Raw genomic sequence first — 22,905 nt, forward strand, 5'->3', positions numbered from 1 at the left:
TTGCAGTATAGTAGCTATAGATTTATAATCAAAGTTTATTAATAAAAAAATATGAAGACTCTCCCTACGTTAATAGTTAAGACAAATAAGCAACTGTAAGACAGTGTGATTATGGTAACTAAAGATGTACAGGGTGTTTGCATATACTTTCATTTGTATTTTGTTAACACCCTGTATGGTAAAATAATAATGAAGTCTAATCGGAAAAATTCATCATGCATTCGCATTTTTTTGATTAGTCTTCACTAATGATAAAATCAGCAGATTGAGTGACTAGAAACGTTACATATACAATAATTATTACACTATTACAGTACAGGTTAGGGTGTACTAGAAGAATCTACGTCTATTTATTACTTGGAATGTAAACTATGTTTGTGAGTGTTAGTAGCGTTTAATAATTCATTAACTTATTGCTTTTATTTTGATTATCATCATATTTTTGATGTTTTTCTTTGGCTACTGACAATATTTAAAATAATATCCGGTGTTATTCTACATTATGGTGGGGCCTAATTCTTAGAGTATAAAATGGGTCATCGACTATACCTACTATATAGTATATGATATAATGTACAAAAAGGTGACGTTAAAATAAATACGAAAACTTAACATATCCTTATTATACCAACGACTAGACGAAGTTATATTTGCTCTTATAAAATGTCTTTTTTCTTTATCAGACCACACTAGAAAAATTATTTCTTAATATCATTATTGAGTCATAAACACTTAGGATTCAGGACTAAAAAAAAATTGTGAGGTGATACTTCTGAGGATGATCTTAAAAAGTCCACTGAATCCAAGTGCAAACCATTACTATAAGGTATTAAATTCTTTTCTTCACAAAATCAACAGTGTTGTCAAACTTTATTAAAAATCTGATAAAACATAAACTTTATTCCCCGAAACCTCTTCTACGTCACGTTTTTCAATTTAATCAAACATATTCGATCGTAGAAGATGGGGATTTACAACAAGAACAACAACAAAACAACCAACTAGGAATAACTGATAGTCACAACATGCAACAAATTTTCTTGTGTCTTTTCTTGATTTCTACGGGGGGCGTCGAGGCGGCGACGGTGTGTAGCGTCTGCACGGTCAGTTCAATGTCCTTGGTCTCTTCGGATTCTGGAAATATCCCCTTAAGTTTAGTTCTGTATGTAAGTTTGGCAACGTAATTTACCTTTAAACGCTTCCACGGGCTTATCGATTGTATCGTGGTCGATCCAGGTGAGGCCCATTTCGACTTTTTCGGCTAAATCCTGCCAGTGTTGCCGGTTCTCCGCTGTTCCCTGATACAGGGGTTTCATCCATGGGAATGTTTCCGATAAAACTTTGTACAGTGGTAAACAAATCACGTCGATGAAACCGACTTGCATTTGGGGCAGTTCGTCTTTACGCTCTCTATCCATCATGGCCTATAAGTATATGAATAATTATCGATTATTTTATGATCCGATCGAACTTACGATCGGTTGTTCTTTCAATTGCATTTTTTCTAAATCTCCCTGATCGAAAAACTCGTCGGCCACCAGTTTCGCTATACGATGCTGCACCTCCCAGGGTTTCGCTATCGCGCTTACGTCGCATGCCGTCATCATCATACCGGATAATACTGGAATTGATTTTATTATAATTTGAGATTTTTGAAATGTCAGGAAAGTAATATTTTCAGGAAATCCAAAATATTACTGATACGTAATGAAAAATTTAAAAAAGAGACATTTGATTCTCTAAATTGGCAAACATGTCCATTTTATGTCGAGAAATCATGGACGATCACTATAAAATTATGCTTCCCATCTGTAATCAGACTAAAGCAGTCATAAAATTAAATTTTCCTAATATAGCTATAAGAAATTAACGCTCGCTAAATAAGCGACAAATTATTTTGTTTCTTACAGGCACTCTTGGAATAAGCATTTAATTATCTTGACTTGTAGTGAATGGGATTTAAGTCATTTTTTCAAAAAAGACTTAAAAACTCTTCAAAGTAGTCCATAAATTAATAATTTTCAAATTTTGACCAATAGAACCCAAGATATTCACTGGCCAATAAGAGACAAATTATTTTGTTTCTTACAGGCACTCTTGGAATATGAATTCAATTATCATGACTTGTAGTGAATGGATTTTAGTAATTTTTTAAAAAAAAACCTAAACATTCTTTAGAGTAGTCCATAAATTAATAAATTTTAAATTTTGACCAATAGAACCCAAGATATTCACTGGCCAATAAGAGACAAATAATTTTGTTCCTTACAGGCACTCTTGAAATAAGAATTCATTTATCTTGACTTATAGCGAATAGATTTTAGTCAATTTTTCAGAAAAGACTTAAAAACTCTTCAGAGTAGTTCATAAGTCAATAATTTCCAAATTTTGACAAATAGAACCCAAGAAATTCACTGGCCAATAAGAGACAAATTATTTTGTTCCTTACAGGCACTCTTGAAATAAGAATTCATTTATCTTGACTTGTCGCGAATGGATTTTAGTCATTTTTTCAAGAAAGACTTAAAAACTCTTCATAGTAGTCCATAAATCAATAATTTTTAAATTTTCACCAATAGAATCCAATAAATTCAATGGCCAATAAGAGACAAATTATTTTGTTCCTTACAGGCACTCTTGAAATAAGAATTCATTTATCTTGACTTGTAGCGAATTGATTTTGGTCAATTTTTCAAAGAAAACTTAAAAACTCTTCAAAGTAATCTATAAATCAGTAATTTTCAAATTTTGACCAATAGAACTCAAGAAATTCACTGGGCAATAAGAGACAAATTATTTTGTTCCTTATAGGCACTCTTGGAATAAGAATTCCAATATCTTGACTTGTAATGAATGGATTTTAGTAATTTTTTTAAAAAAAGACTTAAAAACTCTTCAGAGTAGTCCATAAATCAATAAGTTTCAAATTTTGACTAATAAAACCCAAGATATTCACTTGCCAATAAGAGACAAATTATTTTGTTCCTTACAGGCACTCTTGGAATAAGAATTCATTTATGTTGACTTGTAGTGAATGGATTTTAGTCATTTTTTCAAAAAAGACTTAAAAACTTTTCATAGTAGTCCATAAATCAATAAGTTTCAAATTTTGATTAATAGAACCCAAGAAATTCACTGGCCAATAAGAGATAAATTATTTTGTTCCTTACAGGCACTCTTAGAATAAGAATTCATTTATCTTGACTTGTAGCGAATGGATTTTAGTCATTTTTTCAAAAAAGACTTAAAAACTCTTCAGAATAGTCCATAAATTAATAAGTTTCAAATTTTGACCAATAGAACCCAAGATATTCACTTGCCAATAAAAAACAAATTATTTTGTTCCTTACAGGCACTCTTGGAATAATAATTCATTTATCTTGACTTGTAGCAAATGGATTTTAATCAAGAAGACTTAAAAACTTTTCAGAGTAGTCCATAAGTCAATAATTTTTAAATTTCGACCAATTGAACCCAAGATATTTACTGGTCAATAAGAGACAAATTATTTTGTTTCTTACAGGCACTCCTGGAATAAGAATTCCGTTATCTTGACTTGTAGTCAATGAATTTTAGTAATTTTTTCAAGAAGGACTTAAAAACTTCCGAATAATCCTTAAGTCATGAAGTTTCAAAATATGACCAATAGAACCCAAGCAATTCACTGGCCAATAAAAGACAAATTATTTTGTTCCTTACAGGCACTCCTGGAATAAGAATTTCATTATCTTGACTTGTAGTCAATGGATTTTAGTCATTTTGTTAAAAAAGACTTAAAAACTCTTCAGAGTAGTCCATGAATTAATAATTTTCAAATTTTGACCAATAGAACGTAAGATATTCACTTGCCAATAAAAGAGAAACTACTTTGTTCCTTACAGGCACTCTTGGAATAATAATTCATTTATCTTGACTTGTAGCGAATGGATTTTAGTCATTTTTTCAAAAAAGACTTAAAAACTCTTCAGAATAGTCCATAAATTAATAATTTTCAAATTTTGACCAATAGAACGTAAGATATTCACTTGCCAATAAAAGAGAAACTACTTTGTTCCTTACAGGCACTCTTGGAATAATAATTCATTTATCTTGACTTGTAGCAAATGGATTTTAGTCATTTTTTCAAAAAAGACTTAAAAACTCTTCAGAATAGTCCATAAATTAATAAGTTTCAAATTTTGATCAATAGAACCCAAGATATTCACTTGCCAATAAGAGACAAATAATTTTGTTTCTTACAGGCACTCTTGGAATAAGAGTTCAGTTATCTTAACTTGTAGCGAATGGATTTTAGTCAATTTTTCAAAAAAGACTTAAAAACTCTTCAGAATAGTCCATAAATTAATAATTTTCAAATTTTGACCAATAGAACGTAATATATTCACTTGCCAATAAAAGAGAAACTACTTTGTTCCTTACAGGCACTCTTGGAATAATAATTCATTTATCTTGACTTGTAGCAAATGGATTTTAGTCAATTTTTCAAAAAAGACTTAAAAACTCTTCAGAGTAGTCCATGAATTAATAATTTTCAAATTTTGACCAATAGAACGTAAGATATTCACTTGCCAATAAAAGAGAAACTACTTTGTTCCTTACAGGCACTCTTGGAATAATAATTCATTTATCTTGACTTGTAGCAAATGGATTTTAATCAAGAAGACTTAAAAACTTTTCAGAGTAGTCCATAAGTCAATAATTTTTAAATTTTGACCAATGGAACCCAAGAAATTCACTGGCCAATAAGAGACAAATTATTTTGTTCCTTACAGGCACTCTTGGAATAAGAATTCCATTATCTTGACTTGTGGTAAATGGATTTTAGTCAATATTTCAAAAAAGACTTAAAAACTCTTCAGAGTATTCCATAAATCAATAATTTTCAAATTTTGACCAATTGAACCCAAGATATTCACGGGCCAATAAGAGACAAATTATTTTGTTTCTTACAGGCACTCCTGGAATAAGAATTCCGTTATCTTGACTTGTAGTCAATGAATTTTAGTAATTTTTTCAAGAAAGACTAAAAAACTTTTGAATAGTCCTTAAGTCAATAAGTTTCAAATTATGACCAATAGAACCCAAGCAATTCACTGGCCAATAAGATACAAATTATTTTGTTCCTTCCAGGCACTCTTGGAATAAGAATTCCATTGTCTTGACTTGTGGTAAATGGATTTTAGTCAATTTTTGAAAAAAGACTTAAAAACTCTTCAGAGTATTCCATAAATCAATAATTTTCAAATTTTGACCAATAGAACCCAAGAAATTCATTTGCCAATAAAAGACAAATTCTTTATTTGTTTCTTACAAGCCCTCCTGGAATAAGAATTCAATTATTTTGACTTGTAGTGAATGGGTTTTAGTAATTAATCTTTAATCTTGACATTAATTTGTCTTTAGGAAAAGAATTAGAAACTGAGTCTCTATAAATATAAAAAAATATAAAAAGGAAGCATGTCAATGGTTTATATAAGCCAATACATCTAGGGTGTCAATTTGACAACTTTCGTGTCAGAAGACATTTGAGCTGAAAAAATGCGGTTTGAAATAATTCTTAGAGAATTGTAAATCCCTTTCAAATCTTTAATTGAAGATTTTGTAAATGGGAAAATCTTTCTTGTGTAGATGTATATTACTCAAAAAGACCCTCAATTTAAGTTATGACTAAAGGAGGTGGTTCCACTTGAATGTTGGAGTCACCCCTTTACAAAAACATGGTGGTTCTAGTTTTTCCAACCTCTATGAGAGTCTTATATCTTGTGAGATTGACAAATTTCAAATTGACACCCTGTATAAATAATAAGATATGCCTAGGATACGTTTTAAAAGATTAAAAAAAACATTGGAGGCATATGAATTAAATATGTCTCCAATATATGCAGCAGATATGCCTAACATATATTATAGAAAATATAAAAATATTCTGGGCATATGCATGCAATGTGTTTGTGCTGTCTGAGTAAGTCGTTATAAAAGTGCTATCATAGATATTTATTGGGAAATTACGTGTTTCTTTTATTACTTAGTAAAGAAAAAAAAATAAATTAAAATCCCGTAGCATATAAAAAAAACACTCACAGTCTTTTTTATCGTCGCTTTGCCAGTCAAACTCTCCATTATCAATAAGTTCCAGAAACTTATTTCTCTTCTTAAAATACATTGCTAAATCAGTCGATAATATCGCGGTTTCCACCAGTTTCATCACCCTCCTGTAATCATCTGGCGAAAGTGCCTGGAAAAAAAAACAATTTTTCTTTAACAAATTAATTAGCCATAACAGATCGGATGCAAGCAAACCAAAATGAATTAAGCCTATTAATTAATGGTTGAATTATTATCCATAATACGGGCGTACCACGCGATAAATGTATAAATTAGAGCGTTCACGTGCATCAGTATGATTTAGGATGATTAAATTCATCACTCACAAACGAGCTGGGTGGATTTTAATAAAATTAAATTCATTAATTAGGACCGAATTCAATCGTATACATTGAAACATTATTTATGGTATAATCTGTCCGTATATGCATACGAAAGAGGGAAAATCCAAATGGGGGAAATTTAATGGACGTACTAAAACCGTTTTTATGCCGCATAAAATATAAAAGGTCAGAGGTAAATATTTCGATATTTGCGTCAGTAATAAAAAGCCCGAGGGAGGAAGGCGGAACGGGGGGATTATTTCCCCGAATAAGTTGAAATTGAACGTTAAGAAAAATTCAATTAAATGTCCGAATGGCGCGTTTAAAATAAATAAACCCACCTACTTGGAAAATATTATTGCTATCCGTGTTTAGGATCATGACGCACTGGTCGAAGTGGTGGTGTTCCATCGTGCTGGTCGAATACAAAATGGCCAACGGGGATTCGGTTTTCGTCTGGAAAGCGTTGTTGGTCCCTCTGTGATCCAGATCGTGGCATAAACAGGCCACCAGGAGACCCAACATCTCCAGGTCGCTCATAAACCTAAGGAGATACGAGTATCACTAGATGGTATTATACTTTTCCAGAAGTCCAGAAATTTTAATTTTATTTTCCCTATAGTTTTCCCTTTTCCTAATTCTAAGTATTTGGAAGTAAGTCTCTGGATTAAGAAAATGGATTTTTAAGGCGAGAGTAACTGGAATGCCTGAAGTTCCATTAAAAAAATACGCACAATCTTTTACCTCTAGGTATATAATTATCTTACTTTCAAAAGCTCTTGGAAGTAATTCTTGGAACGTATTGGAAATGAAACCCATGATCCTGGTATAGGAAAAATTATTTTATTTTGTAGAGGCGCTTGAGCGATATTTGAAATAAAATAAAAATAATGTAGAGTATTGTAGAGCAATCACTTAGAGACCTTTAAGTAATCCAACTTCCTGGAATAGGAAGAAAATTCTTACAGGAATTACAGAGTAATTCAAAAAGCCTTAAAGTGGTATCCTAAAGGTAGACACTTTTCACATAAACCCAACAGATTTTGAGATATTTCGAAAAAACCGAGAAGGGTAACAATGCCTCTAAAAAAATTCAATTTTCAAGTCTGAAGTTCTATATCTCGTGAACAATTGCTTTAATACGAATATCAATAGAGACGATTTTATGCAGAATTTATTTGGCCACAATTATTTTAAGGAAAATTTTCTTCAAATTTAACGGATTTTGAGATATTTTGACAGAACCAAAATAAGTGCCTCTAAAAAAATACAAATTTTAACTTCAAAGTTCCATATCTCGTGAACAGTTACTTTGATATGAAAATTACTAAAAAACAATTTTATGTAGAATTTCCTTGGCTACAATTATTCTAAGGAAATTTTTATTCATATATTTTATTTAATAGATTTTGAAATATTTCGAAGAAACTAAAAAGGGTTCTTAAGAATCCCTTTAAAAAAATACAATTTTCAACTTTGAAGCTCCATATTTCGTGAACGGTTGCTTTGGTGCGAAAATTATTGAAAACAATTTTATGCAGAGTTTCCTTGGCTACAATTATTCAAAGGAAATTTTTTTCACAAATTTACTAGATTATGAGATATTTAAAAAAAAATCCGAAAAGGTCCTTAAAGAACGCCTTTAAAAAAAATACAATTTTCAAATTTGAAGCTCCATATCTCGTGAACGGTTGCTTTGGTGCGAAAATTATTAAGAACAATTTTATGCAGAGTTTCCTTGGCTACAATTACTCAAAGAAAATTTTTTTCATAAATTTACTAGATTTTGAGATATTTAAAAAAAAATCCGAAAAGGTCCTTAAAGAACGCCTTTAAAAAAAATACAATTTTCAAATTTGAAGCTCCATATCTCGTGAACGGTTGCTTTGGTGCGAAAATTATTAAAAACAATTTTATGCAGAGTTTCCTTGGCTACAATTATTCAAAGGAAATTTTTTTCATAAATTTACTAAATTTTGAGATATTTAAAAAAAAATCCGAAAAGGTCCTTAAAGAACGCCTTTAAAAAAAATACAATTTTCAAATTTGAAGCTCCATATCTCGTGAACGGTTGCTTTGGTGCGAAAATTATTAAAAACAATTTTATGCAGAGTTTCCTTGGCTACAATTATTTAAAGGAAATTTTTTTCATAAATTTACTAGATTTTGAGATATTTAAAAAAAAATCCGAAAAGGTCCTTAAAGAACGCCTTTAAAAAAAATACAATTTTTAAATTTGAAGCTCCATATCTCGTGAACGGTTGCTTTGGTGCGAAAATTATTAAAAACAATTTTATGCAGAGTTTCTTTGGCTACAATTATTCAAAGGAAATTTTTTTCATAAATTTACTAGATTTTGAGATATTTAAAAAAAATCCGAAAAGGTCCTTAAAGAACGCCTTTAAAAAAAAAACAATTTTCAACTTTGAAGCTCCATATCTCGTGAACAGTTACTTTGGTGCGAAAATTATTAGAAACAATTTCATGCATAGTTTCCTTGGCTACAATTATTCACAGGAAATTTTTTTCATAAATTTAATAGATTTTGAGATATTTAAAAAAATTCCGAAAAGGTCCTTAAAGAACGCCTTAAAAAAATTCAATGTTCAACTTTGAAGCTCCATATCTCGTGAACGGTTGCTTTGGTACCAAAATTATTAAAAACAATTTTATGCAGAATTTCTTTGGCTACAATTAGTGTAAGGACATTTTTTTTCATAAATTTAATAGATTTTGAGATATTTAAAAAAAAATCCGAAAAGGTCCTTAAAGAACGAAAATGATTAAAAACAATTTGATGCAGAATTTCTTTGGCTACAATTATTCTAGGGAAATTTTTCTTCATAAATTCAACAGATTTTGAGATATTTAAAAAAAATGCGAAAAGGTCCTTAAAGAACGCCTTTAAAAAAAATACAATTTTCAACTTTGAAGCTCCATATCTCGTGAACAGTCACTTTGGTGCGAAAATTATTAAAAGCAATTTCATGCAGAGTTTCCTTGGCTACAATTATTCACAGGAAATTTTTTTCAGAAATTGAATAGATTTTGAGATATTTAAAAAAAAATCCGAAGAGGTCCTTAAAGAACGCCTTTAAAAAAAAATTCAATGTTCAACTTTGAATCTCCATATCTCGTGAACAGTTACTTTGGTGCAAAAATTACTAAAAAACAATTTCATGTAGAATTTCCTTGGCTACAATTATTCTAAGGAAATTTTTCTTCATATATTTAATAGATTTTGAAATATTTCGAAAAAACTAAAAAAGGTTCTTAAGAATCCCTTTAAAAAAATACAATTTTCAATTTTGAAGCTCCATATCTCGTGAACAGTTACTTTGGTGCGAAAATTATTAGAAACAATTTCATGCAGAACTTCCTTGGCTACAATTATTCAAGGGAATTTTTTTTCATAAATTTGACAAATTTCGAAAAAACTTCAAAGGATCCTTAAGAATGCCTGTAAAAAAGTACAATTTTCACCTTCGAAGCTCCATATCGCGTGAACAGTTGCCTTGATACAAAAATCATGAAGAACAGTTACATGCAGAATTTACTTGGCTACAATTATTATAAAAATACTTTTTTTTATAAATCTAACGGATTTTGAGATATTTTGAAAAAACCAAAAAAAGTCCAAAACGAATAGCTCTAAAAAAATACAATTATCAAGTTTGAAGCTCTATATCTCGTGAACGGTTGCTTACATATCAAAAATTATTAAAAAGATTTTATGCAGAATTTTCTTGACTACAATTATTATGGAAATACTTTGTTTTATAAATCTAACGGTTTTTGAGATATTTCTAAAAAAACAAAAAAAGATCCATAATAAATACCTTTAAAAAATTTTTCACGGCTTCAAGGCTTTCAGGACCAATTTGGATGTACCCAAGGAAAATATTTAATTTTTTAGAGGATTTTGAGCGCTTAAGAAAACCCAAAAAATTTGAAATAATAATATAAATAGAATAAAATAAATTAAAAAATCGATCCTCAAATACGTCAACGAAACCATTTGGAAATATGCTGGATAAAATTAAATTCCTGGCATATAAATAAAAATATTTTACTGCAAGGATTTTAGGATGAATTTGAATAAAGCCAAGTTCCTGATATAGGGAAAAATATTTTATCATTTAAAGACGTTTAATCAAAATTTAGAGCGTCTAGGAAAACTAGATAAATCCTTAAATTCAGACACATCTCGGAAAAGGTTGAAATAAAATGACCCTGAAAATTAACTAAAAACTCTTTCTTAATCCTGCCCTGTAGTGCAACCCGAAATCTAATCAAAAAAATCTGAAATGAAGAACGCAGATATTATATGAAGCGAACTGGTCCCGATATCTATAGACGAGGGCTCTCCGGGCCCTCTAATGTGGTGCTGACCTCCCTAAGTCCCTAATCGGATTTCGGATAAGAGTATTAGACCGGATTCAAAATGGATGAGGGCCGGATTAATAGCGCGCTCTGGTATTATATGCACTCCATTGACTTTTGCACAAACAGAGTCGATATCTGATTTTGTGATGTTTAATTAAGTGAGGGCAATTCGGAAGAACCCAAGATAGGATCCAACATTTCTTTAATTAGAGGTATTTATTGAGTCTTTTGAAGAGACCCAAATACTTGGAAGAAGCTATTAAATCATTTTACTGTAATAGTTTGTAAAAATTTATATTCCAGGAAGAAAGGATAAATATTCCTTTTTTAGAGGTATTTTGAAGAAGGGAAGGCTTTAATTGCTTGAAAAATATTTATTATTTTTTTCCGGTAGTTGAAATCACAAAAACACTTGATGATTACATGAGGCAAAAATTAATATTACTTAAACTACCTGGAAAATATTAATTTATGAGTCACAGACTTATAGAAAATTATTTAATACATAGATACAATTGACGTCAAATGCCTGGAATGAAATATAAAATGCCTTTAAATATCTAGAAGAAAAATTAATTTTAAATATCTGGAAGAAACAGAAAACGGACTTGAAATGCCTAAATGTTGCGACAAATTATTTGCAATTGTTGGAATGTCCTAAAATTGACTACAGAAGCCTGGAAACTAAAAAAATTACTCCAGAAAGGACTGGAATAAAAAAAATATGTTAAATATCTGTAATAAAATAGAGAAGTTACTTCAGACGCATGGAATCAGCTGAAAAAAGCATTTAAAAACCTGTAAGAAAATTTAAACAATTGAAAGATTGAAAAGAAACTAGAAACTTAAAAAACCATAAGTTATGCAAGTTAAGATTAAAAAAAGGCTTTAGCTGCCTGAAGTAATATAAAATAGGACTGTCTGGAAAAAAATACTTTAACTCTCTAAAAGTAATATGAAATTGCATTAATGAAGAACAACTCAGGCCTGGAAAATATTCATTCATTTCTTCTTTTTTTTCTGGACTAAGAAAAAAATCCTTTTTTAATTTAGACCTTAGAGTAGTTTGGAGAAACCCAAAAGGTTGGATAGATCCTTCAAGTCTGTCCAAGACACATCTTGGACAATCCAAATTACTGAAATAAATCTAGAAATATTTGAGAGTCATTTTAAGAATCTTAGAGCCATTTGGAGTAAGTCAATGGTCTGGAACTACTATAATTTAAGATGTTTGTAAGGAGTTTTAAAAAAATTGAATTGGGAGAATGAAGGTTCCTGGATAGGGACAAGATATTATTTTTTTTAGATAGCCTAAGAGCAATTAGGACAAACCCAAATTTCTTGTATAAAATAAAATATTAATACGAATATTTAATTAAATTTTAATTAAACTTATTTATACGAATAACATGACTGACCCAAAACTGCTTTAATTATAAATCTTTAACTTACAATCACGTTTTTACCTTTAAACCAAAAATGACTTAAAGGTGATTAATATTTTATGAAGATTTTTGGGAAAAGACTCTTTAACTGAGCCTAAAAGTGGCCAAAACGGGCTTCAACTGCCTGGAAAAATGACAAAAATATTATTATGTTAGACATTTATTGAAATGACATATTCTCTGAGTTTCGACTGGATTAACTGCTTGGAAGAACAAATTAATTTATCCAGCATCCTTATTTCAGGAAATTATAAACTAATTTTGAGGCATATAAAGCCAATTTTCCAGGCAGTTTAACTGTAATAACTGCCTGGAAATAAGAAAAATCAAAGCAAAAAAATCTTTATGCAGTTACAGATTGATCAACTGCTTGGAAGAAAAAGGGAGTATTTCTTTTAAAAAACGATGCCTGGGAAATAAAAAATTGATAAAAGTTGAATTGGCTAATAACCACTTTTCTGAACAAATCAATACTTTTCCTTCAGATTTTTGGAACAGTAATTTGTAGAAATCAAAGTTCCTGGCATTAAATAAAATGTTACTTTACTTAGGGCTGTTTGGAAGTCACTTAAAGAATTTAAATATGATCAGGCCCAAATTGCTCTAAATATACAACTGTCAAACCTAAAATTACGTTCCTACCCTCAAATTATTCATCTCACTATTTAGGGTTATTTATAGAGTAATTAGGACAAATTCAAGTTCCGGGTTTAAAAGGGAATATTAAAAATTATGTGTTAAATCAAATTGTCACCTTCAAATGAAAAAATACTTAAAGGTTTTATCCAAATTTGGAGACTCGACCCTAAACTAAGCCTAGAAATGACCAAGACTCATTGCCTAAAAAAGTGATAAAAATACAGATCCATGTAAATGATATATTATTTAAGTTTTGACTTAATTAACTGCCTGGAAAAACAAATTAATTTATCCAGGCTTTAGTTTTCCTAACTCTAACAAATAATGTAAATTAATTTCCAGGCAATTAAAGCAGATTTAAACTATTCCAGGCAGTTGAACTGTTTAATTACAATTATGAATTGTATCAACTGCCTGGAAGAAAATAGTTATTTTTTTTAAATGCCTGAAAAATAAAAAAAAATGAATTTGCTAAAAGCTACTTTCCTGGATAAATAAAATACTTTTCCTGTAGATTTTTGGAAAAGAAACATTAACAGCCTTAGAGTAATTTATTCATATTTCTGGTATATTAAAAAAATATATTACTATACTTAGGGACCAAGCCAAAATTGCTCTAACTGCTCAAATTTCTAACCAAAAATCACGTTTTTACCCTCAAATTCACCATCAGGAACCCCTCTATACAAACCCACTATTTAGGGTTACTTATAGAGTAATTGGGATAAATTTAAGTTCCGGGTATAAAAGGAAATATTAAAAATTATTTCTTAAATCACATTTTCACCTTCAAATGAAAAAATACTTAAAGGTGATCAACGTTTTATCCAGATTTTGGAAAACAACCCTACAAATGACCAAAATAGGCTTACACTGCCTGGAAAAACAAATTAATTATCCATGCTTTAGTTTTCCTAATTCTAAGAAATAATATGCATTAATTTTCAGGCAATTAAAGCAGATTTAAACTATTCCAGGCAGTTGAACTGTTTAATTACAATTATGAATTGTATCAACTGCCTGGAAGAAAATAGCTTGTTTTTTAAATGCCTGAAAAATCAAAAAAACTGAATTTGCTAAAAGCTACTTTTCTGGATCAATAAAATATTTTTCCTGCAGATTTTTGGAAAAGAAACATTAACAGCCTTAGAGTAATTTATTCATATTTCTGGTATAATGAAAAAATATTACTATACTTAGGGAAATTACCCTAACTGTTCAAATTTCTAACCAAAAATCACGTTTTTACCCTCTAATTCATCATCAGGAACCCCTCTATACAAACTCACTATTTAGGGTTACTTATAGAGTAATTGGGATAAATTTAAGTTCCGGGTATAAAAGGAAATATTAAAAATTATTTTTTAAATTACATTTTCACCTTCAAATTAAAAAATACTTAAAGGTGATTAAGGTTTTATCCAAATTTGGGGAAAGGACCCCTTAACAAAGCCTAGAAATGACCAAAACAAGCTTAAGATGCCTAAAAAAATTATAAAAATATAGATCCATTGAAATGACATTATTTAGGTTTTTACTGGATTAACTGCCTGGAAAAACAAATTGATTTATCCAGGCTTTAGTTTTTCCAACTAAACATATTAAAAAAAAATATTTCCAGGTAATTAAAGCAGATTTAAACTATTCCAGGCAGTTGAAAAATAAAAAAAAATATAAAAATCGAATTTGCTATTTTTGGAAAAGAAACATTAACAGCCTTGGAGTAATTTATTCATATTTCTGGTACAATAAAAAATATTACTATATTTAGGGACCAAGCCAAAATTGCCCTAACTGCTCAAATTCCTAACCAAAAATCACGTTTTTACCCTCAAATTCATCATCAGGAACCGCTCTATACAAAACCTATTAAAAACATCAAAAATTGTCTGAAACTGCTGTGATATCTGAGACCAACAAACCATTAATGCTTGGCCTAAAGATCTGAATCACCACGACAGATTTCGGCTATTTTAGGCATCATCGGGATACCACGAGCATCAAACCAAAAAAAAAAAAACCACTATGCTTACCTTTCCATTTTTCCAGTTTTAAACATGGCGAACATGGTCTGCGCGACATTAAGGGCGTGTCTCCAATTATGATACTTGACCGGACGGTAGTTTTTCTTAACGCTCAACACCCACCTGCACAACACCTAAAATATCATCACTTTTTCTCTCAGTTTCAAATTCAACAGCTTTTATCGATATATTCTTTCTTATAAAGGCGACGCTTGCTTACCTCGTAAGGGATGTGGAATTGCTGGACCAAATTGCATTCCAGGAACATTCGGATCGTTGCTTTACAAGTTTCGTCGTCTGACAAATCGAAATCGATAAATGTGAAACTGGAATGTGGAAAAAGAGGATTTTTTTCACTGTTTGGATAACGCGAAATTAATATTGTGTCTACTTTTTCGTTGACGTTTATGACGCTTTTTTAGAATTTAGAGACCAGGACAAGCAATTTTATTTAGCCAGTTGCAATACTGGTTTAATACAGGGCAGTTCTTTGGTGTTATTTAATAATGAAAAGAGGAAAAAAATGGAAGGGAAAATTGAAACTTTAAAGTAATAGAAAAATTGCATTCTATCTATTACTACTAACCGATATAGAAGAAAGGATTGATAGTAAAATGATATGTAAATAATATAATTGAAGAATAATATTACTGTATTATCACTGTTATGTGGTGTTGCAACAGGGCATAAATATTAATCGGTCTCTCTTGGTGAACCTTAATGTTCTTGGTCACTCCTTAAAACTATTTCACCAACACCAGATTTAAATCGAACTCACCTGTACAGATTGAATCTCTCAGCTGAAGGAATCTCCTCTTTCAACAGCCTCGTTGTAGCATCGTTGCTGGCTGTAGCATGGTACGACAGACACTCCAGAGCGACCTTCTGTTTCGCCATAAGTTTGCAGGCGTTCTCGTACATTTGCGTGTTGTGGATGCCCAAACCGCAAAATATCGCAAAAGCCTCGAACAGGGATACATCGCAGTCGGTGAACGGAGCTCCGTTTTCTTTATTTATTAATTGGGCCACACCTAAACGAAGGGTAAATTGAATTATTAAAAGTACAGGTTTTATTGATTAAAGCTCAACTTCCAAGTGCAAATTTGATAACATATGGTCATATATTTCAAGTTTTAGGGTCAGTAGAATTACTATTTTGAATTTTATGTACGTTCAACTTATAGCAACTGTTTGAGAATTTATGAATGACTGTAGCCTTTTAAACTCCGTTATATGGTATTCACGACTTGCCTTTTTTTAGAAAGTTTAATTTTAACAAAATTAAAAAAAAAATACCAGCTTGGAAACTAACGGTTTTTACTATTGCCAGTATATAGAGGAATCAGCAAAGAGGTAGATGCTGAGAAGGCATTAAACCATCTTTTCGTATCCAGATATTACTTGGGTCATTAATAGAAAAATTGGATAATTTGGATCTCTGTAAAACATCCTTTTTATCCAGTCATGGCCAGGACATTGAAGTGAGTTTTTCAAAAATGAAAAATAGATTTTTCCTTCCAAGCAGTTTTATTGGTTACTCTTTAGCCGTAAGATCCAGGTCCCTTTGTCCAAAAAAAATTAACCCAAATATTCCAGCTTTTAGGCAATTTATAATTTTTCTAAGCATAAAATTTTCTTCCAGGTAGTTCTTTCACTAAGTTTTAGTGCAGTTTTATTTTTCCATGCAATTGCTCTCTCTCTCTCTTTCACTCTTGTAAATTGTTTTTTATTCCAGGTAGTAGAGGCCTATTTCTAAGACTATAAACTTGCAAAACATTGAAACCCTTTTCAATGGCCTTTCAATGTTCTAAGGCTATAAAGTATTCTTTTAATGCATGCAAAGAATCGATTTAAAAAAAACTAGACTAGACTCAATTTTCTGGAAAAAATCTTAATATTTAAATTAATATTTCATCCAGATTTTGGACAAGAACTCCATGAAATAAATTAAATTTGACATTTACTATCTAGAACTGCCTGAAAAAAAAGCCTGGACAAAATGGGCTTTTAATGGACCAACTGCCTGGAAGGAAATTTAATTTAACTTTTCCTTTAATTCCAGGTAGTTGAAAATTAATTCTAGGCAGTTAAAGTAAATGTGAACTGTTTCCAGGTGGTACTTGATATTTATTTATTAACTGCCTGGAAATTTAAAAAATCTGGATTTAATTGTCTCGAAAAAATTGCTGCTTGAAAAAATATTCTGGACAAAACGGGTATTAAATGAATTAACTGCCTAAAAAGAAATTTAATTAAATTATTTATTAATTCCAGGCAGTTGATAATAATTTCAAAACAGTTAAACCAAGTGTAAAATTTGTCCAAGTAGTACTTGAACTAGAATTAACTGCCTAGAAATTAAAAAAATTAGAATTTCTTTTCTTGGATAAAAATTACTGTCTGAAACTGCCTAGAAATATATTGTAAAAAAAATGGTATTTAATGGGTCAATTGCCTGGAAGAAATATACATTTAATTATTCTCTCTAGGAAAAATAAAAAAATCAGGCTACAACTGCCTGGAAAAGTGCAAAACTTAATTTAATTGCCCAATGATTATAAAATGCCTGGAAGAAAAAAATTAATTTTCAAAAAATCCCTGGAAAGAAAGATATTTTTTCAGGCAGTTTTACAAATTTAGTTACTTAATAATTATATTGAAGAAAAGCCTTATTATTTCAATAAATCAATGAAAAAAGAAAATATTCTTTTAAGCAGTTGTACGTATTTCTTTAACTAATTATCCCGGAAAATTAATGAATTTTTTTTTTGAAGTAACAACAACTGCCTGGAAGAATCCATGATCCAAGGATGATACATACATTTTCTATGGAATCTACTTTCCCTAAATAATAATTCTCCTTTCCAGATCACTTCCAGGTCTACTTTTCCAAAAAACTAGAAAAGGGTTAAGCTGTTTTTAATTGTTCCAGGCATTTAAAGACTTATAAAACCCAAAAACTATGCCTCTTTACTTAGGGTAAATTGATGAAATTTTTCCCTTTTTTTGGCTGCAGTATTTAAAACAAATTTTGAAATTTTACAGCCAGTACTTAATTTATTTATTAACTGCCTAAAAATTTAAAAAATACGGATTTAATTGTCTGGACAAAATTTAAATTTTACCGTTACCATCTGAAACTGCTTGAAAAAGTATCCTGGACAAAATGGGTATTTAATAAATTAAATGCCTGGAAAGAAATGTGATTAACTTATTTATTAATTAAAGGCAGTTAATAATAATTTTTAGGCAGTTAAACTTGAACTAGTATTAACTGCCTAGAAATTTAAAAAAATTAGAATGCATTTTTCTGGATAAAGATTACTGTTTGAAATTTATTGTGAAAAAAATGGTATTTAATGGGTTAATTGCCTGGAAGGAATATTACTTTAATTATTCTCCCTAGGATTTTTTAAAAAATCCGGAGAGTAGATAACAATTTCTAGGCAGTTAAAGCAAGTTAGTACACCGCAGCAGGTTTTATTAATTAAAGCTCAACTTCCAAGTACAAATTTGATAACATACATTTCACCTGGAGTTCTAGATGAAGACCAAAAAGTTATAGGCTCAGTAGAAATACTAATTTAAGTTTTATCTATGTATAACTTATAGCAACTGTTTGAGACTTTATAAGTGACCTTAGCCTATTAAACTCCGTTATAAGGCGTTAAATGACATCCAAAAAATGAAAAATAGATTTTTCCTTCTAGGCAGCTTTATTGGTTACTACAAATATTGAAGCTTTTAGGCTGTTTATAATTATATTCTCTTCCGGGTAGTTCCTTCAGTCATTTTTACTGCGGCTTAAATTTTCTAGGCAGCTTTCGCCCTTGTAAATTAATAAATTTTATTCCAGGCAGTAAAGGTAAATTTTATTTATTTCCTGGTAGTAGGGGTCAATTTGTAAGGCTATAAAGTATTCTTTTAATGCATACAAAGAATCGATTAAAAAAAACAAACCTAATTTTCTGGAAAAAATCTTTAATTAATATTTCATCCAGGTATAGGACAAGAACTGTTTGGCATAAAAAATCGAATTTCAATTCCATGAAAAAATTAAATTTTACATTAACTGTCTGGAACTGCCTAAAAAAAAAGCCTGGACAAAATGGAAGGAAAATTAATTTAATTTTTTCCTTAATTCCAGGCAGTTGAAAATTAATTCTAGGCAGTTAAAGCAAATGTCAAATTATTCCGGGTAATACTTGATTTATTTATTAACTGCCTAGAAATTTAAAAAATCTGGATTTAACTGTCTGAAAAAAGTTAAATTTTACCGTTACTATCTGAAACTGCTTGAAAAAATATCCTGGACAAAAGAGGATATTAAATGAATTAGCTGCCTGAAAAGAAATGTAATTAACTTAAATATTAATTCCAGGCAGTTGATAATAATTTTTAGGCAGTTAAACCAAGTGTAAAATTTTTCCAAGTAGTACTTGAACTAGAATTAACTGCCTAGAAATCAAAAAAAAAATTATAATTCATTTTCCTGGATAAAAATTACTATCAGAAACTGCCTAGAAATATATTGTGAAAAAAATGGTATTTAATGGGTCAATTGCCTGGAAGGAATATACATTTAATTATTCTCTCTAGGAAATTAAAAAAATCAGGCTACAACTGCCTGGAAAAAACCAAAACTTAATTTAATTGCCCAATAACTATAAAATGCCTGGAGGAAAAAAATTAATTTTCAAAAAATCCCTGGAAAGAAAGATGTTTTTTCAGGCAGTTTTACAAATTTAGTTACTTAATAATTATCTGGAAGAAAAGCCTTATTATTTCAATAAATCAATGAAAAAAGAAAATATTCTTTTAAGCAGTTGTACGTATTTCTTTAAATAATTATCCCGGAAAATTAATGAATTTTTTTTTTGAAGTAACAACAACTGCCTGGAAGAATCCATGATCCAAGGATGATACATACATTTTCTATGGAATCTACTTTCCCTAAATAATAATTCTCCTTTCCAGATCACTTCCAGGTCTACTTTTACAAAAAACTAGAAAAGGGTTAAGCTGTTTTTAATTGTTCCAGGCATTTAAAGACTTATAAAACCCAAAAACTATGCCTCTTTACTTAGGGTAAATTGATGAAATTTTTCCCTTTTTTTGGCTGCAGTATTTAAAACAAATTTTGAAATTTTACAGCCAGTGCTTAATTTATTTATTAACTGCCTAAAAATTTAAAAAATACGGATTTAATTGTCTGGACAAAATTTAAATTTTACCGTTACCATCTGAAACTGCTTGAAAAAGTATCCTGGACAAAATGGGTATTTAATAAATTAAATGCCTGGAAAGAAATGTGATTAACTTATTTATTAATTAAAGGCAGTTAATAATAATTTTTAGGCAGTTAAACTTGAACTAGTATTAACTGCCTAGAAATTTAAAAAAATTAGAATGCATTTTTCTGGATAAAGATTACTGTTTGAAACTTATTGTGAAAAAAATGGTATTTAATGGGTTAATTGCCTGGAAGGAATATTACTTTAATTATTCTCCCTAGGATTTTTTAAAAAATCCGGAGAGTAGATAACAATTTCTAGGCAGTTAAAGCAAGTTAGTACACCGCAGCAGGTTTTATTAATTAAAGCTCAACTTCCAAGTACAAATTTGATAACATATGGTCATACATTTCACCTGAAGTTCTAGATGAAGACCAAAAAGTTATAGGCTCAGTAGAAATACTAATTTAAGTTTTATCTATGTATAACTTATAGCAACTGTTCGAGACTTATAAGTGACCTTAGCCTATTAAACTCCGTTATAAGGCGTTAAATGACATCCAAAAAATGAAAAATAGATTTTTCCTTCTAGGCAGTTTTATTGGTTACTACAAATATTGAAGCTTTTAGGCAGTTTATAATTATATTCTCTTCCGGGTAGTTCCTTCAGTCATTTTTACTGCAGTTTAAATTTTCCAGGCAACTGCTCTCACTCTTGTAAATTGATAAATTTTATTCCAGGCAGTAAAGGTAAATTTTATTTATTTCCAGGTAGTAGGGGTCTATTTGTAAGGCTATATAAGTGTCCTTTTAATGCATGTAAAAAATCCATTTAAAAAAAAACTTAATTTTCTGGAAAAAATCTTTAATTAATATTTCATCCTGATTTTGGACAAGAACTGCTTGGGATAAAAAATCGAATTTCAATTCCATGAAAAAAATTAAATTTGACATTTACTATCTGGAACTGCCTGAAAAAAATGCCTGGACAACATGGGCTTTTAATAGACCAACTGCCTGGAAGGAAATCTAATTTAATTTTTCCTTTAATTCCAGGCAGTTGAAAATTAATTCTAGGCAGTTAAAGTAAATGTGAAATGTTTCCAGGTGGTACTTGATATTTATTTATTAACTGCATGAAAATTTAAAAAATCTGGATTTAATTGTCTCGAAAAAATTGCTGCTTGAAAAAATATTCTGACAAAATGGGTATTAAATGAATTAACTGCCTAAAAAGAAATTTAATTAAATTATTTATTAATTCCAGGCAGTTGATAATAATTTCTAGACAGTTAAACCAAGTGTAAAATTTTTCCAAGTAGTACTTGAACTAGAATTAACTGCCTAGAAATAAAAAAAAAATTAGAATTCATTTTCCTGGATAAAAATTACTGTCTGAAACTGCCTAGAAATATATTGTGAAAAAAATGGTATTTAATGGGTCAATTGCCTGGAAGGAATATACATTTATTTATTCTCTCTAGGAAATTAAAATATCAGGCTACAACTGCCTGCAAAAAATGCAAAACTTAATTTAATTGCCCAATGATTATAAAATGCCTGGAAGAAAAAAAATAATTTTCAAAAAATGCCCGGAAAGAAAGATGTTATTTCAGGCAATTTTTCACGTATTTGTTTATTTAATTATCTCAGAAAATGAGTCTCATTTGCCTCCAAATTCTAGTAAAAATGTTACAACTGTCTGGAAAAATCCAAGAATTAATTTAATTGTGCGATGATTATAAATTGCATCAACTGTGTGGAAGAAAAGCCTTATTATTTCAATACGCAATGAAAAAAGAAAATATTCTTTTAAGCAGTTTTACGTATTTAATTAACTAATTATCCCGGATATTAATGATTTTTTTTAAGTAAAAACAACTGCCTGGAAGAATCCATAATCCAAGGACGACTTAATAAATTTTCTATGGAATTTGGTCTTCCTTTTCCCAAAAAATAATTCTTTCTTTCCAAGTCACTTTCAGGCCTGTTTTTCCAGGCAGTACTTGATTTATTTAATAACTGCCTAAAAATTAAAAAAATCCGGATTTAATTATCTGGACAAAATTTAAATTTTACCGTTACTATCTGAAACTGCTTGAAAAAGTATCCAGGACAAAATGGGTAATAAATGAATTAACTGCCTGGAAAGAAATGTAATTAACTGATTTATTAATTCAAGGCAGTTGATAATAATTTTTAGGCAGTTAAACTTGAACTAGTATTAACTGCCTAGAAATTAAAAAAAAATTAGAATTTACTTTCCTGGATAAAAATTACTATCTGAAACTGCCTAGAAATATATTGTGAAAAAAATGGTATTTATTAGGTTAATTGCTTGGAAGGAATATTAATTTAATTATTCTCCCTAGGAATTTTTAAAAATCCGGAGAGTAAATAATAATTTCTGGGCAGTTAAAGCAAATGTTAATTTTTCAAGCATAACTTGAATTATTAGTTATCTGGAAATTAAAAAACCAAGCTACAACTGCCTGGAAAAATGCAAAACTTAATTTAATTGCCCAAAGATTATAAAATGCCTGGAAGAAAAAAATTAATTTTCAAAAAGTCCCTGGAAAGAAAAATGTTTTTTCACGCAGTTTTACGTATTAAGTTTCTTAATAATAATCTTGGAAAATAAGTCTCATTTGCTTCGAGGTTTTATGAAAAGTTACAACTATCTGGAAAAATTCAAAACTTAATTTAATTGCCCAATGATTATAAAATGCCTGGAAGAAAAAAATTAATT

The 22,905-nt window shown here is 29.8% G+C and overlaps 1 protein-coding gene across 1 annotated transcript in view; it reads right to left on the reverse strand.

Moving 5' to 3' along the window:
- Positions 1 to 22,905, reverse strand: part of LOC126742345 (cGMP-specific 3',5'-cyclic phosphodiesterase-like) — a 55,950-nt gene continuing 33,045 nt past the window's right edge. Inside the window, exons 7-14 of the mRNA XM_050448992.1 lie at positions 15,701 to 15,953; positions 15,143 to 15,248; positions 14,932 to 15,056; positions 6,774 to 6,972; positions 6,082 to 6,235; positions 1,476 to 1,621; positions 1,190 to 1,424; positions 1 to 1,134 (exon numbers count right to left, since the gene is read on the reverse strand). Coding sequence (XP_050304949.1) covers positions 1,019 to 1,134; positions 1,190 to 1,424; positions 1,476 to 1,621; positions 6,082 to 6,235; positions 6,774 to 6,972; positions 14,932 to 15,056; positions 15,143 to 15,248; positions 15,701 to 15,953 — 1,334 coding nt within the window. The 3' untranslated portion in view covers positions 1 to 1,018. The remainder of the gene's footprint in view (positions 1,135 to 1,189; positions 1,425 to 1,475; positions 1,622 to 6,081; positions 6,236 to 6,773; positions 6,973 to 14,931; positions 15,057 to 15,142; positions 15,249 to 15,700; positions 15,954 to 22,905) is intronic.

Source organism: Anthonomus grandis, chromosome 11 (genome assembly GCF_022605725.1).
Source record: "Anthonomus grandis grandis chromosome 11, icAntGran1.3, whole genome shotgun sequence".
Lineage (NCBI taxonomy): Eukaryota > Metazoa > Arthropoda > Insecta > Coleoptera > Curculionidae > Anthonomus > Anthonomus grandis.